Source organism: Triturus cristatus, chromosome 2_2 (genome assembly GCF_964204655.1).
Source record: "Triturus cristatus chromosome 2_2, aTriCri1.1, whole genome shotgun sequence".
Lineage (NCBI taxonomy): Eukaryota > Metazoa > Chordata > Amphibia > Caudata > Salamandridae > Triturus > Triturus cristatus.
Window position 1 is genome coordinate 1,221,518,594 of NC_140582.1, and position 17,299 is coordinate 1,221,535,892.

Sequence of the window (17,299 nt, forward strand, 5' to 3'; positions counted from 1 at the left end):
ATAGGGCGCATTTTCATTGTTTGCCCCGGGCGCACCTTTTAAAAGTTGTGCCCGGTGGAAGCAATGAAAATGCGCCTTGTCTGTAATGTGGCCCTTGGTATTTGTAGTGCCTTTTTCAAAACTACATGTACCAGAAAGCATAGAACCTGTGGCCGCAATACACATGCAGTGCATTTTCCTTCATTATGCCAGGCACACCTTCCACCCAGTGCAATAAAGGAAAATGGGCTGCATTAATGGGAATGCGCTGCCAACCGGGCAGCCGCGAGCTCATGCTGCCCTGGGGGCAACGCATTCCCATGAAATACGAGTCGGCAACCCGCCTGCACATTTATGAAGAATAGAGATCCCCTTGCAGGTGGGTGCAGTCAGTGGCTGCACCCGCCTTCAAAAGGATGTCTGGGGGGTCCATGGGACCCCCTCTACCCCCTGCAGAGTGCTGCTCTCAGGAGTGGCACGGGCACGTCCTGTGGACTTCTTTGCCTATGTGCCCAGTAATACAGGGCAGAGCAGAGGCAAAGGGATTCCCTCATTTGCATTGGCCACACCCCCATGCAAATGAAGAAACACCCCCCCTTGAAGATTTGCACCAGCGCTATTGGTATTACAGAAGGAGCCGCACAAGCGTTTGCAACCCCTTCGGTAATACGATGTGCCCCGGGGGGAACGCAAAGAAGGCGCAAACGCCTGTTGTGCCCCCGGGGCACTTTATGTATTACAGCCCCTGAACAGCTAATCTCCTCATATGTTTAGCTTTATAATAATAGATCTCTAGTGCATGGGGTTATCAAATGAAAGTCAAGAAGAGTTATTTGCCAGTTAACATCACCAGATGACTCCATGCCCCCAGGACCCACTGCTCCGTGTGGGGTTTCCTTTTACAAGTCATGGCTTGTCTTAGTTTAAATAGAACAGCAGAATATAAACAGGACTACAACTCCCAGAATGCATCAGATGTTCCACTAACCGCCGAGTCCTTGCTAACACTGACTCAACATGCAATGAATAGTTCAGAAAGTAAACAAAACGGTGTCCTATTTTCGTTCTGCGGGACGCACGCCTGGCCAAACACTCCACAGTCACTGAATAAACAGAGGGAGGGAGTATGATAATGTCAGAGGACGCAGAGAGGCTGTGACTTCATTCAGCACGGCCCATCCCTGGCTCTCGGCCCAGGGCGAGGACTTCCCTCCCTGCTCCAGTATCCCTCCTGCTCATGGCCCAGCCTTGGCTCTCGGCCCAGGGCGAGGACTGCCCTCCCTGCTCCAGCATCCCTCCTGCTCCATAGCCCAGCCCACGCTCTCAGCTCAGGGCCAGGACTGCCCTCCCTCCCTCCTCCGCGAGGGGGGGGGGGGCCGGGGCGTGCAGCACAGGAAGTCAGGAGAGAGGAGACTTTGACAGCCTCGGAAGCGGCGATCCCGGAAGCACAGACCGTGAGTAGCTCCTCTTTCCTCCTGGGGGTTTCTCTGCACATGGCTATTTTGTGAAGCCGTTTTGCCTAGAACAGAGTTGCCCTTAAAGGTGAGCGTTGTGTTTTTTTCTTACCACATCAGTGACGTGGTTACATTTAAAGCCCAGGCTCGAAATTAGGATGGCCAATCAGTTCCAACCAGAAACTGGCTCTTCTAAAACCATTACAGCTTGATTTTTTTCTGAGCTTGGTCAATGGAGATGTTATGTTGCATTGTATAGCGCACTAATCTCCCAAGAGGCTATCTAGGCGCTTGGGCAGGTGTGTGGTCCCCAAGGTGCTTATACGAGAAGCCAGGTCCTCAGCTTTTTGTAGCACTCCAGAAGTGAGGCGGAGACTCTGATGAGTTGGGGGAGGTCGTTCCATGGAACCGGAGGGCAAATCCCAAAGTGCATTTGCTATTAAGTAAATTCCAGCCCATCCTCTTTCCTTTCTTTAAACCCTATCAGTCCCACCCTAAACTCACCCCTCACTTCACTGATTATGTGTCCGCAAACCCCCTGGTGTCCAAGGTCGGTCCTCGAGAGCCGGGTTCAACTCAGGTTTTCAAGCTGAGCACTGACTGCGTATGTTAGTTTAATTTATCTCTGGGATGTTATGTTATTCCTATTTGTATAGTGCTCTAATCACCCACAGGGGTATCCAGGTGCTTTGCAGGTGGATAGGCTCTGCCCTACCTGGTGGAGATCAATTGAAGGGCCAGGTCTTCAGCTTCTTCCGGAACTTGAGATCCGATGAGGCGGCTCTAATGTGCTGTGAAAGCATGTTCCAGGCTTTGGGGGACATGTGAGAGAAGACGCGACATCTAGTTCTCTTCTTGTGTGTGCGGGGTACCTGTGCTGTTGAGCGTCTGGTAGATCTGTGGTGTCGAGTAGTGGTGGAGGTGTGGTGAGGTAGGCCTGCCTATGCTGTGTAATGGTTTGTATATATGTGCAAGTGGTTTGACTTGACTGCTCTTGTGTATGGTGAGCCAGTGAAGTTGCTTGAGGTGTGTAGACGTGGTGCAGGAGGGAGTGAGGACGAGTCTTGCTACAGGGTTTTGGGTGGTTTGGAGACTGTTCGGGAGCCGTTTAGTGATTCCTGCATAGAATGTGTTGCCATAGTTGAGTCTACTAGTAAACAGGACCTGTGTTCATGTTTCCCTTGTGTTCCGTGGTAGCCACTTGAAGATGTTCCATAACATCCTCATGATGTGGAAGCAGGTGGAGGTCTCTACGTTTACCGGGGCTGACATGTCGAGTCTGTCATCGAGATCGATTCCTAGGTTCCTGGTGTGGTTGACGGGGACTAGCATGGGATCAAGATCTTCTGGTCACCAGGTGGAGTCCCAATGCCGAAAAGCACCACTTTGATCTTGTCCGTGTTGAGCTTTAGGCAGTTGGATCTCATCCAGGTGGCCACAGCAGACTTGCAGGTGGTGACAGTTTTTTATTGTAGGGTTCTTCTCCGACATGGAGAGTATCAATTAAGTGTCATTTGCGTATGAAAGAATTTTAATGCCACGCAATCTGATGAGGTCTACAAGTAGGGTCATGTAGTTGTTGGACTGAGAGATGATCCTTGGAGGAATCCGTGGATTAAGGTCTTGGCTTCCTACAGGTATAGTGGAAGGCTGATTCTTTGTGTTCTTTCTGTAAGGAAGGAGCAGATCCAGTTGAGTGCAGGTCCTTGGATGACCATGAAGTCTTCTAATGAGGGTTGGGTGCGTGACCGTGTGGAAGGCTGCCCGTAGGTCGAGCAGAATGAGCGCTGCTGTTTCTCCTCAGTCACGGATCATCCTGATGTCATTGAGTGTTGTGATAAGGGCAGTTCTGGTGCTGTGGTTGGCTCTGAAGCCTGATTGTGTGGTGTCTAAGAGTTGGTGCTTGTTGAGGAGCTGAGTGAGCTGCTTGTTGATAATCTTCTCCATTACTTTAGCTGGGTAGGGAAGAAGGGCGATCGAGCTATAATTTGTTTGCTGGGTGGGATCAGCTGAAGGTTTTTTCAGTAGTACATTTTCCTCTGCATGTTTTCAGGTCTTCTGGAACGTTGTAATAGTGATTGAGTTCAGGATGCGGGTAAGGACTTCGCTGATTGGGTAGGCGCCCATGTCGAAGATGTGGTGGGGTAGGGAGCTGTCCGGGCCCAGGAGTAGATGGATCGCATGCTGTTGGCTGTCTCTTCCGTGGTGGCTGTTTTCCAAGCGGTCAGCGTGTTCCGAGGTCTTCAATGGGTAGGCTTGCAGCAAGGTTGGTGGGGTCCGGCTGTGGGCCAGAATTTGTTGCTGAAACATTCTGTTAAATGCAAAAAAAACTATTGATGGACAGAATGCAGAACAATGTCATACATTCACCCCAGTACAGAGCCTAAATCCATCGTTTTTTTGCTCACCATGCCATTCCAGTTTGGACCCAGCCATATGCAAATCAGTCTTGACCCTGTGCCCAATGGGAACAGTCCAGCCTGAACTGCCAGGCCAGGTCCTTCCCGGACTGGAAACAAGCATCCTAGGACCGGTTTCGGGGTTTTACCCCTCTTCAGCCAGGATAGCTTGATTCCAGTGGCATGGAGAGCATGGGACTCACGTCTGAGCATACCCGTCCCACTCGGGGTGACAAATGCAAAAAGAACTATTGATGGACAGAATGCAGAACAATGTCATACATTCATTGATGCTTGTTTCCAGTCCAGGGAGGACCTGGCTTGGCAGTTCGGGCTGGACTGTTCCCATGAGGCACAGGGTCAAGACTGATTTGCATATGGCCAGGTCTAAACTGGGGTGGCATGGTGAGCAAAAGAATGATGGATTTAACCCAGATCTCTTGACTGGGGGTGAATGTTTTGATTTGTTCTGCATTCCGTCCATCAATAGTTCTTTTTACATTTGTCACCCCGAGTGGGACGGGTATGCTCAGACGTGAGTCCCGTGCTCTCCATGCCACTGGAATCAAGCTATCCTGGCTGAAGAGGGGTGAAACCCCGAAACCGGTCCTAGGATGCTTGTTTCCGGTCCAGGGAGGACCTGGCTTGGCAGTTCGGGCTGGACTGTTCCCATGAGGCACAGGGTCAAGACTGATTTGCATATGGCCAGGTCTAAACTGGGGTGGCGTTGTGAGCAAAAGAATGATGGATTTAACCCAGATCTCTTAACTGGCGGTGAATGTTTTGATTTGTTCTGCATTCCGTCCATCAATAGTTCTTTTTGCGAAACATTCTGTTAGGTTGGTGTATACATCTTGTGAGGGAGTAATGTTGTTTATGGTGGAAGCTGGTGCTATGAAAGCTTTGATGATTGGAAAGATCTCTTTGCATCTGTTGGTACTGTTTTCTATGCACTCTACTTGGGCCTTTTTGGTTTCTCTGACCTGCCGTTGGTAGCGTTTGTGTTGCTTTAATGTTGTCTTTTTCTGCATTCTTTGAAATTTATTTTCCCTTTTCTCTCTAGTTGTTTGCAGTGTTGTTGATCGGTGTACCAACTGGCTTGCTTCCTGGTTCTCTTTTGGTTGTTGTTTTTGGGGGGAGCTGGGGAGTTGGTGCATCTGTGGTCCATTGGTCGAACTGTTTGATGTCACAATTTAGTTTGCCAGTGGGGTTGGGCTGGTTCATGCATAGGGTGTGCGTTCATTTTGATTCCGTGAGTCAACTCTAGTTACATCTAGCCTGGCTGGCGGCGGCAGGTTTCATTTGGCGAGGGATGTTGATTTGGAAGTAGATGCTGTCGTGGTCTGTACAGAGGAAAAGAGTGGCTTTTGTGATTTTGATGTAGGCGAAGACCGGATCGAGGATGTGCAGAGCACAATGTGTTGGTCCAGTGACATGTTGAGTTAGTATGAAATTTCCCAGGCTTTCGAGGATTGGTGCTGAGCTTTGGTCATTCTGCTTCTCCAGGTGGAAATTGTGGTCTCCAAGTAAGAGGTAGGCTTTTTCACCAATGGTGAGAGGCGCGACAAAGTTTGCAATGTTGTCGATGAAGCTGGCTCTGGGTCTAGGCAAGAGGTAGACAAGGGTTCTATTCAGGGTGAACTTTGGCACGATTCGCAGTTTGAAGTGTAGGTACTCCATGAAGGGGGTTGTTTTCTCGGTGACTGCGGTGCAGCTAATGGTTTCTTTGAAGATGATTACAATTCTCCTCCTAGTTTTTGTTGGCAAACCTGTTGTGCGATCTTGTTTCGTTCCGGGACGGCTGTAGCGATTTCAGCTGCCGGCTCCGCAGTCAGCCATATTTGCACAAGGAAGAGGATGCCCAGGGCTTCGTTATTCAGGATGTCGCAGATTTTAGTGGCGTTTTTGCTGAGTGAGCGGCTGTTGACAAGTATGCGTGATGGTTTGTTGTATTTACTAGCAGGTGTGGGGGTTGTGTGTGTGAGGGTGGTGTCAGTGGGTGTGTTCCTGTGTGAGAAGTGACAGTGGGTGCAAGTGAAAGCTCCTTGTGTTGTGCAGTGTGTTGCTGCAGCAGCGAGTGCACAGGCGTGAGAACCCAGAGAGAGGCTGTAGACTATTGTTGGCCACTGCACTAAGGTTTATAGCGCAGGTTGCGGTCTAGGCATCGACAGACTTGACTTTACATGCTTTCGGCATGCCAGCTGCGTGCCGCAGACACAATTAAAGAGGTCCTGGGAAGGGGGAGGAGTGTAGGGGGCTGTGGGTGGGGCTTATCTGGAGTGCAGGAAGGACATGCAGGGAGCAGTGGTTGGAGGGTTTGTTGTAAGGACATGTAAGGGGCAGGGGAGGAGTGTGGGGTCACGGGAGTTCGTAGACGACAAAATAGCACAGGAAGGGGCAGCAAAGAGATGGAGTGATATATGATATGATATATATTACAGAGCGCACTAAAACCCTCAGGTACCAAAGCACTGAGGCGAGACAGACTAGTCAACAGAGCAGAATGGTCAAGTATCAGGGAATCTATAATGAAAAAAGTCAGGTTTACATATGTTTTTTTAAATGACATAAGGGAGTCGGCTTCAGAGATATAGGTGGGCCTGGTGTTCCACAGCTTGGCAGCGGCAACCGAAAAGGAACGCTCTCCCCATCTTTCTTTCCAGAATCTGGGAATCACAACTTTTTTGCAGTAAGACGGTCTGAGAGACCTACTAGGTGTGTACCACTGAAATGGTCCATTCAGTTGACAAGGGCCCTTCTTGTGCTAAGCCAAAAAGACCGTATACAGAGCCATGAAGGAGATTTGCTTCAAAACCTAAAGCCAATGAAGGGAGTGCATCCCTTCGCTGACCGAAAGCTACTTGGGTATATTTAAAATAAGTCGGGCAGACCCATTCTGTACAACCTGAAGTTTATTCAGGGAAAAACTGTTAATTTTAAGGTATGGTGCGTTACAGTAATCCAGCCAGAGGTGACTAGGGCAATGATGAGTGATTGGTGCAGTTCCGGCAGTATATAAGGAAAGATCTTTTTCAAAATCCTTATGATGTAAAAACAAGTGCTGGTAGTACAACTGACCTGAGTGGAAGAAAATAAGGGAAAAGAGCTGAAGGAACAAAGAGCGAACAGAAAGGTAAAAGGGACAGAGAGTGAGTGGCAAAAAGAGCAGACCAGGCAAAAGAATGAAAATGAGCAGAACAACTAAGGCAAAAAGTAAGTGGAAAACGAGCAGAAGAACTGAAGCAAAAGAATGAGTGGAAAACGAGCAGAACAGAGGCAAAAGAGTGAAAAGTGAGATGCACACGGAAAAAAAGAGACAAAAGGTAAGAGTGAGAGGCAATCTGACTTAGATATAGTGTTTCTGTAACGAAACTGGATACCTCTGCTGTACTATTTTCTGCGCCCTGTGACCATTTTGACACCATAACTATCCAAACATTGCTCTCTGTACTTCCTGCACAATTGATTCTCTCCTTCAAACTGGCCACTTTTGTTACTTTTTTAAAAACAACTGTGGTCTTTTCCAAAGTAAAGTTGTCAGACGATGGCTGCTCCCTTTTGACTTTGGCCTCCTCAAAGACTCTTAAAAGACTGGTCTTCAATACACTAAGCCCCAGCCACTGTAACACATTCCAGTCTGGCTTAAGTAAGGCTCACTACACTCAAACCACTGTCTCTCACGTCTCTAAGTTCACCTCATCCCCACCTCTACCCCATCCACGATCTCTCAGCCACTCTCGATAGTAGCTACTGTGAGTTCCTTCCAAGAACTCTAGGTAGCCTCTTGTAGAGTGGCTGTTTCGCTTCTCCAAACATTTGTGACCTATATCGCACTCTTTGTGTGCTACCTGTGCAGTCTCTGCCTTGATGCACATCCAGTCTCACATGGGTCTATCTTTGGTGCACTTTCAGTCTCACATGGGTCTGTCTTTGGTGCGCTTCCGGTCTGATATGGGTCTGTATTTGGTGCACTTCTAGTCTCACAAGAATCTGCCTTTCAGTTTAACAAGGATCTATCTTTGATGCACCTCCAGCCTCGCAAGGATCTGTCTTTGGTGCACTTCCAGTCTCACACGGGTCTGTCTTTGATATGTTTCCAGTCTTACATGGGTCTGTCTTTGATCCACTTCCAGTCTCAGGTGGGTCTGTCTTTGGTGCACTTCCAGTCTCATGTGGGTCTGTCTTTGGTGCACTTCCAGTCTCATGTGGGTCTGTCTTTGGTGCAATCGTAGTCTCAAGTGGGTCTGTCTTTGGTACACTTTTAGTCTCAGATGAGTCTGTGTTTGGTGCACTTCCAGTCTCACGTGGGTCTGTCTTTGGTGCACTTCCAGTCTCCCACGGGTATGTCTTTGGTCCACTTCCAGTCTCACACGGGTATGTCTTTGGTGCACTTCCAGTCTCACGCGGGTCTGTCTTTGGTGCACTTCCAGTCTCACACGGGTCTGTCTTTGCTGCACTTCCAGTCTCACACGGGTCTGTCTTTGCTGCACTTCCAGTCTCACGCGGGTCTGTCTTTGGTGCCCTTCCAGTCTAACACGGGTCTGTCTTTGGTGCACTTCCAGTCTCACACGGGTCTGTCTTTGATATGTTTCCAGTCTTACATGGGTCTGTCTTTGATCCACTTCCAGTCTCAGGTGGGTCTGTCTTTGGTGCACTTCCAGTCTCATGTGGGTCTGTCTTTGGTGCACTTCCAGTCTCATGTGGGTCTGTCTTTGGTGCAATCGTAGTCTCAAGTGGGTCTGTCTTTGGTACACTTTTAGTCTCAGATGAGTCTGTGTTTGGTGCACTTCCAGTCTCACGTGGGTCTGTCTTTGGTGCACTTCCAGTCTCCCACGGGTATGTCTTTGGTCCACTTCCAGTCTCACACGGGTATGTCTTTGGTGCACTTCCAGTCTCACGCGGGTCTGTCTTTGGTGCACTTCCAGTCTCACACGGGTCTGTCTTTGCTGCACTTCCAGTCTCACATGGGTCTGTCTTTGCTGCACTTCCAGTCTCACGCGGGTCTGTCTTTGGTGCCCTTCCAGTCTAACACGGGTCTGTCTTTGGTGCACTTCCAGTCTCAAACGGCTCTGTCTTTGGTGCACTTCCAGTCTCACGCTGGTCTGTCTTTGGTGCACTTCTAGTCTCACGCTGGTCTGTCTTTGGTCCACTTCCAGTCTCACACGGGTATGTCTTTGGTGCACTTCCAGTCTCACGCTGGTCTGTCTTTGGTGCCCTTCCAGTCTCACGCGGGTCTGTCTTTGGTGCCCTTCCAGTCTCACACGGGTCTGTTTTTGGTTCACTTCCAGTCTGACATTGATCTGTCTTTGGTGCACTTCCAATCTCACGTGGGTCTGTCTTTGGTGCACTTCCAGTCTCACGCGGGTCTGTCTTTGGTGCCCTTCCAGTCTCACACGGGTCTGTCTTTGGTGCACATCCAGTCTCACACGGGTCTGTTTTTGGTTCACTTCCAGTCTGACATTGGTCTGTCTTTGGTGCACTTCCAATCTCACGTGGGTCTATCTTTGGTACACTTCCAGTCTGACGTGGATCTGTCTTTGGTGCACTTCCAGTCTCATGTGGGTCTGTCTTTGGTGCACTTGCAGTCTCACGTGGGTCTGTCTTTGGTGCACTTCCAGTCTCACGTGGGTCTGTCTTTGGTGCACTTCTAGTCTCAGATGAGTCTGTCTTTGGTGCACTTCCAGTCTCATGCGTGTCTGTCTTTGGTGCACTTCCAGTCTCACGCTGGTCTGTCTTTGGTGCACTTCCAATCTCACGTGGGTCTGTCTTTGGTGCACTTCCAGTCTCACGCGGGTCTGTCTTTGGTGCCCTTCCAGTCTCACACGGGTCTGTCTTTGGTGCACATCCAGTCTCACACGGGTCTGTTTTTGGTTCACTTCCAGTCTGACATTGGTCTGTCTTTGGTGCACTTCCAATCTCACGTGGGTCTGTCTTTGGTACACTTCCAGTCTGACGTGGATCTGTCTTTGGTGCACTTCCAGTCTCATGTGGGTCTGTCTTTGGTGCACTTGCAGTCTCACGTGGGTCTGTCTTTGGTGCACTTCCAGTCTCACGTGGGTCTGTCTTTGGTGCACTTCTAGTCTCAGATGAGTCTGTCTTTGGTGCACTTCCAGTCTCATGCGTGTCTGTCTTTGGTACACTTCCAGTCTGACATGGATCTGTCTTTGGTGCACTTCCAGTCTCATGTGGGTCTGTCTTTGGTGCACTTGCAGTCTCACGTGGGTCTGTCTTTGGTGCACTTCCAGTCTCATGTGGGTCTGTCTTTGGTGCACTTCTAGTCTCAGATGAGTCTGTCTTTGGTGCACTTCCAATCTCACGCGGGTCTGTCTTTGGTACACTTCCAGTCTGACATGGATCTGTCTTTGGTGCACTTCCAGTCTCATGTGGGTCTGTCTTTGGTGCACTTGCAGTCTCACGTGGGTCTGTCTTTGGTGCACTTCCAGTCTCACGTGGGTCTGTCTTTGGTGCACTTCTAGTCTCAGATGAGTCTGTCTTTGGTGCACTTCCAGTCTCACGCTGGTCTGTCTTTGGTGCACTTCCAATCTCACGTGGGTCTGTCTTTGGTGCACTTCTAGTCTCAGATGAGTCTGTCTTTGGTGCACTTCCAGTCTCACGTGGGTCTGTCTTTGGTGCACTTCTAGTCTCAGATGAGTCTGTCTTTGGTGCACCTCCAATCTCACGCGGGTCTGTCTTTGGTGCACTTCCAATCTCACGTGGGTCTGTCTTTGGTGCACTTCTAGTCTCAGGTGGGTCTGTCTTTGGTGCACTTCCAGTCTGACATGGATCTGTCTTTGGTGCACTTCTAGTCTCATGTGGGTCTGTCTTTGGTGCACTTGCAGTCTCACGTGGGTCTGTCTTTGGTGCACTTCCAGTCTCACGTGGGTCTGTCTTTGGTGCACTTCTAGTCTCAGATGAGTCTGTCTTTGGTGCACTTCCAGTCTCACGCTGGTCTGTCTTTGGTGCACTTCCAATCTCACGTGGGTCTGTCTTTGGTGCACTTCTAGTCTCAGATGAGTCTGTCTTTGGTGCACTTCCAGTCTCACGCGGGTCTGTCTTTGGTGCACTTCCAGTCTGACATGGATCTGTCTTTGGTGCACTTCCAGTCTCACACGCGTCTGTCTTTGGTGCACTTCTAGTCTCAGGTGAGTCTGTCTTTGGTGCACTTCCAGTCTGACATGGATCTGTCTTTGGTGCACTTCCAGTCTCACACGCGTCTGTCTTTGGTGCACTTCTAGTCTCAGGTGGGTCTGTCTTTGGTGCACTTCCAGTCTGACATGGATCTGTCTTTGGTGCACTTCCAGTCTCATGTGGGTCTGTCTTTGGTGCACTTGCAGTCTCACGTGGGTCTGTCTTTGGTGCACTTCCAGTCTCACGTGGGTCTGTCTTTGGTGCACTTCTAGTCTCAGATGAGTCTGTCTTTGGTGCACTTCCAGTCTCACGCTGGTCTGTCTTTGGTGCACTTCCAATCTCTCGTGGGTCTGTCTTTGGTGCACTTCTAGTCTCACGCGAGTCTGTCTTTGGTGCACTTCCAGTCTGACATGGATCTGTCTTTGGTGCACTTCCAGTCTCACACGCGTCTGTCTTTGGTGCACTTCCAGTCTCACACGGGTCGGTCTTTCGTGCACTTCCAGTCTCACGTGGGTCTGTCTTTGGTGCACTTCTAGTCTCAGATGAGTCTGTCTTTGGTGCACTTCCAGTCTCACGCTGGTCTGTCTTTGGTGCACTTCCAATCTCTCGTGGGTCTGTCTTTGGTGCACTTCCAGTCTCACGCGAGTCTGTCTTTGGTGCACTTCCAGTCTGACATGGATCTGTCTTTGGTGCACTTCCAGTCTCACACGCGTCTGTCTTTGGTGCACTTCCAGTCTCACACGGGTCGGTCTTTCGTGCACTTCCATATTCACATGGGTCTGTCTTTCGTGCACTTCCAGTTGCACAAGAGTCAATCCTTGTGCACTTTCAGTCTAACCAGGGTCTAAAATGGAGGTGGGACTAACACTTCAAACAGTGGGGCAGAGCTATCCTTCAAGCAATAACAGAAACTATAGCGATAGTCTCTTCATTTTAAACATACTGGTCAAACCCGATATAATTACAGCAAAAATGTTTTCTTACATTTTTCAATGTGTAAAAGGACACTGACGTAGATCTTTAAAAATGAACGATTTGACAACTAAAAAGCGGCTTCTACATATTTAAGTATGAAGAACTTTAGAGCCAGTTTTCGCCAGCCTATGTCTAGACGACCATCCCTTTTCCAACTCCCTCTGTGAAATGATACTGAGCTCATGAAATATTTTAATTCCATCTGTATGTAGAACAAGAACTCCTGCCTGAATGTTGATCAAAGGTACGTTTATCAACCTGCTCATCGCGGAGTTGCACACATGTTGGAAGCAGCACACAGGTATACATACGTCTCAGAATATTGAGTTTATTGGGTTCACACTCTTGAGTATGGGAAGAGTGACAGGCAAGACACAGGTTTGATTCTTAATCCATCTTTCTTTCCTCCTGAGATGGAATACAGGGGTGCCAATCATTTGTCAGAATTCCCACCTGTTCATTTCTCTGCCAGGGTTCTGCACTACCCAAAATCAAAATAAGAAATTGGTTGCTAGCACCCCACATTGAGCCGTTCTCTTATGAGATAACTGAGCTCAAATCCTGCAGGAAGTACCAGGCCTAAAGAGTTGGCAACAAAGGTAGTTGCCTTGAAATAACTTTGCAGCAAATTGTGTTGAAGTATGCAATGGGTTCAAGAAACCTTCAAGCTACAGAAGATATATATTGTGTGGCTTATGGGCAATGACCTACAAAGAAGTCACTCCAGCAGTAACAGGATTTGAGGCTCTTGATGGCAGTTGTTATAATAATGCCTCAGTTCGGCTCTGACGCCTTCAGCACAGAAAGTGTCACTGGAACATATTATGAACTTCGATTTCATTTAGTGAATTGTAAAACATTTGGATGGTTGTCAGATTACATCAACAGATGCAGTTAACTTTCTTGGTTCTTTCTGTCTTTGTTTTAACTTGTTTTCATTTCTGTTCTTTTCCTCTATTTCTTCACCTCTTTCTTTCTCTCATCTTTCGTTTTCGCTCTTCCTTTCTCTCCTCTTTCTTCCAATCTCTCCTCTTTCTTCCAATCTCTCCTCTTTTCTTCTTTCTCTCGTGCTTTGTTCATTCATTTCTCATCCTTTCCTTCCTCCTTTTTCTTCCTTTTATCCTTTCATTTTCCTTAGCTTTTCTCTTCTTTTTCATTGTTACATCATCCTTTACTTTGTTTACTTTACCTCATCTCCTTTTATTTGTACTTTTCTCCGTCCATTCTTGCCTTCTTACTGTCTTTCTTTCTCTCTGCATGTATCGTTTTTTTTGGTCTCTTCTCGCCCTCCTTTCTGTATCTTTGTTACCTTTCATTTTCATGTTTTGTTTCCTTCTTTCCGACCTTCTCCTTCTTACTCACCTTCATGCCTTCTCTTGTTTTCTTGCTTTTTCCTTCTCCTGTATACTTTCTTTCCTTTCTCTCCTCTTAGTTTTTCTTTCACTGGTTCCATATCACCTTTGCTCCTTTTCTTCTTTGTTCCTTCTTGTGTTTCCTCCCTCTCTTTTTTGTTCCTCCTGTCCTTTTTTCCTTCGTTATTCCTAATTGCCTTTTCTTCTTGCCTTCAGTTCTTCTCTCCTACTCTTCATCGGTTTCTGTCCCTCCTTCCTTTCTCCTACTTTTCACTTTTTCTTTCTTCCTTTCCTCCTCTCCTTTTTGTTTCTTTCTCTCCTTTCGTTCTTCAAGACTGCTTAAGTTAGTATAAAGTAGCAGCTCAGGGTGAATGTCATTGATCCGAAGTAGCAGCTCTCCCTGTTAAAAAGGTTGGAGGGCCCCTAACCTAGAGCAAGAGAGGGAAGAACAAAGGAAGTGGAAAAATGGAGGAAGAGAAAGGCAGAAAACCTGTTATAAGGGAACAAAGGAGAAATCATGGACCTGCAAGAGTGAGATAAAGAAACAGGAAGTGTCTGGTGGTGGAGTAAAGAGGCATGAATTGGATTAAAGTCTGTGCAGCTTTTGTATTTGGCACAACAACATTAAATTGCATGAGCTGCGGGCTTTTGAGCAGCGCTTCGGAGTCTGCACTCGTTCTTTCACACACCAAGCACTGCTCTCAGGTGACCATAATCCATCACCATGGGGAAGTGCCCCAACCCATCATTTCTGCTCAATTTGTTCTAAAATTGCAAAAGCCCTGAGTGTGTCTGAAGGCCCCCACTAAATACAGTGATAGTTGAGTTATTACCTGGCTTGTTAACCTTTAGGTTTTTCTTTCTCCCCTGTTGCCTTGTGCTCTGCTGTTTGTTTGTTTTGCTGTGTTACACTGAGCTGCCTGTGGAAAGAGCCGGGACACTCCCCTGGAGTAGCCGTGCGCTATATAAACACACTATAACATAACATAACTTATAAAGGGCAACAAATGCCCGTGGGCATCTTTGTGCTGAGCTAACAGTTAAAATTCCAACCAGTGTGCAAACGCTCAGTTGTGCATGGGGTCAGAATTTAAAACACAACTTTGAATCCAGTTCTAAGTAGAGTATGCTGGTGTATATTGAAAGTAGGGATATGTTATGTCAATAGAGATTTGCCTACCTCTGTATTGGCATTATCAAAGCCTCACGGTGCCGTAGGGTTCCGGCATGTCGATACGGTGCTTCCTGCTCCTAAGAAGGCACCAGTTTGCATTTGAGGAGTGGTCGCGCGCTACTCCCATGGAGCGCCATGGTTGGAGCAGTGCACGGCTGTCGTGTGCCTGCATCGGAAGTGTTTTGGTGCTGTGATTCGTCGGTATGCTTCCGCGTGAATTCGAGAGCTTGCCGAAACATTTGATTCTAATTAAAGGACAGAAGTGTGTGAGTGCCGTCCGGCCTATGTTTGTAGTGTTTGATGTGTGGGTATGGCTGAAACTGTCTTAAAGAAGCGTTTGGCTGTGCTACTCCTGGGAACAGGACCGACGCAGCTGCACAAGCCATACCTGCCATCTATGGAGCGTATTTCTACAGTTTGAGCAACATACAATACGGGTCTAAGAAAGTGCACAGTGAGGAAGGGTGCCACCCTTGGGAGGTGCAACGTCTGCGATGAGGCTTGAGGGCATCCAATGAATGCCAGCCACTCTGGAAGGGAAATACACATGAACCTCGAAGTACAACGGGGCCTAAAGCCACACTACGCTTTGCTGAAGGCAGCACCTATGACCAGGAAAGGATAGGCTTTGAAGGGCTGGGGCATTAATTCGAATCTGTGATCAAACCTGATGATAGAACATATCATTTTTTCTTTCAGTTTCTGTTTAAATAGAGCCTGATGCTATGAATGGCTGGAGCCTGCATCCCTGGTGACAGGAAGCCACCGGGTAGCCCTACATATCTCACCTCTTATGGTGAGAAGTCCAGGTGACCATTGAAAATTTAGATCTATTCCTGCTCATCACCAATATTTATTAACCATTCCTCAACTGTGAATCTCTCCTCTTAAGAACTAGGTAGACTGTGGTGTTCTGATGTTTTTTAAGGGCACCTACAATATGTTTGCAGTACTCTTGGTTTCGGGTTGTGTGTCGAAGAGAGACCAAACTTGAGCAGGTGACTCTCACACATCAGCACTTGAGCCGTGATATTTTTTCTTTCTCCAGGTAACTCACTCAGTAAAGATGCCAAAGAAGAAAGGAGCACCGAGCCTGAAGTCCAGCTGCTTGCACAGCATTGCCCAGAACATGCAGGGCCTGTGGGTGAAGGATTACGCTGACAACTACATCGATGAGTACAATTTCCGCTACATCATGGGCCCGTTCAACGAACTCGGTGAGAATCATTGAATGGGCTTCTTGCTAGCTCCGTCTTTACACAAAGACTTGCTGCAGCACAGAGTGGGCGGGTGTGTGTATAGTGCAAACCTACCTGAGAGCAGTGGAGCACTGTGCATTGAGACAAGACTTGTTGCAGCACAGAGTGGGCGGGTGTGTATAGTGCAAACCTACCTGAGAGCAGTGGAGCACTGTGCATTGAGACAAGACTTGGTGCAGCACAGAGGGGGCAGGTGTGTGTATAGTGCAAACCTACCTGAGAGCAGTGGAGCACTGCGCATTGAGACAAGACTTGGTGCATTACAGAGTGGGCAGGTGTGTATATTGCAAACCCACGTGAGAGCAGTGGAGCACTGCGCATTGAGTCAAGACTTGGTGCAGCACAGAGTGGGCAGGTGTGTGTAGTGCAAACCTACCTGAGAGCAGTGGAGCACTGTGCATTGAGACAAGACTTGGTGCAGCACAGAGTGGGCAGGTGTGTGTAGTGCAAACCTACGTGAGAGCAGTGGAGCACTGCGCATTGAGACAAGACTTGGTGCATTACAGAGTGGGCAGGAGTGTGTAGTGCAAACCTACCTGAGAGCAGTGGAGCACTGTGCATTGAGACAAGACTTGTTGCAGCACAGAGTGGGCGGGTGTGTATAGTGCAAACCTACCTGAGAGCAGTGGAGCACTGTGCATTGAGACAAGACTTGGTGCAGCACAGAGTGGGCGGGTGTGTGTATAGTGCAAACCTACCTGAGAGCAGTGGAGCACTGTGCATTGAGACAAGACTTGGTGCATTACAGAGTGGGTAGGTGTGTGTAGTGCAAACCTACCTGAGAGCAGTGGACCACTGTGCATTGAGACAAGACTTGGTGCAGCACAGAGGGGGCAGGTGTGTGTATAGTGCAAACCTACCTGAGAGCAGTGGAGCACTGCGCATTGAGACAAGACTTGGTGCATTACAGAGTGGGCAGGTGTGTATATTGCAAACCTACGTGAGAGCAGTGGAGCACTGCGCATTGAGTCAAGACTTGGTGCAGCACAGAGTGGGCAGGTGTGTGTAGTGCAAACCTACCTGAGAGCAGTGGAGCACTGTGCATTGAGACAAGACTTGGTGCAGCACAGAGTGGGCAGGTGTGTGTAGTGCAAACCTACCTGAGAGCAGTGGAGCACTGCGCATTCAGACAAGACTTGGTGCAGCACAGAGTGGGCAGGTGTGTGTAGTGCAAACCTACCTGAGAGCAGTGGAGCACTGCGCATTCAGACAAGACTTGGTGCAGCACAGAGTGGACAGGTGTGTGTAGTGCAAACCTACCTGAGAGCAGTGGAGCACTGCGCATTCAGACAAGACTTGGTGCAGCACAGAGTGGACAGGTGTGTGTAGTGCAAACCTACCTGAGAGCAGTGGAGCACAGTGCATTGAGACAAGACTTGGTGCAGCACAGAGTGGACAGGTGTGTGTAGTGCAAACCTACCTGAGAGCAGTGGAGCACTGTGCATTGAGACAAGACTTGGTGCAGCACAGAGTTGGTAGGTGTGTGTAGTGCAAACCTACCTGAGAGCAGTGGAGCACTGCGCATTCAGACAAGACTTGGTGCAGCACAGAGTGGGCAGGTGTGTGTAGTGCAAACCTA

General features: G+C 48.5%; 1 protein-coding gene across 4 annotated transcripts in view; it reads left to right on the forward strand.

The window, feature by feature from the left end:
• The first annotated feature begins 1,174 nt into the window (after positions 1–1,174).
• The window catches only part of LOC146863439 (uncharacterized), a 57,129-nt gene continuing 41,004 nt past the window's right edge, over positions 1,175–17,299 (forward strand). Inside the window, exons 1-2 of one of the 4 annotated variants that reach the window (XM_085642871.1) lie at positions 1,175–1,433; positions 15,510–15,678. In XM_085642871.1, coding sequence (XP_085498997.1) covers positions 15,528–15,678 — 151 coding nt within the window. In that variant the 5' untranslated portion in view covers positions 1,175–1,433; positions 15,510–15,527. Of the gene's footprint in view, positions 1,522–15,509; positions 15,679–17,299 lie in introns of all 4 variants that reach the window. The other 3 variants (XM_085642869.1, XM_085642868.1, XM_085642870.1) reach the window with 3 other exon arrangements.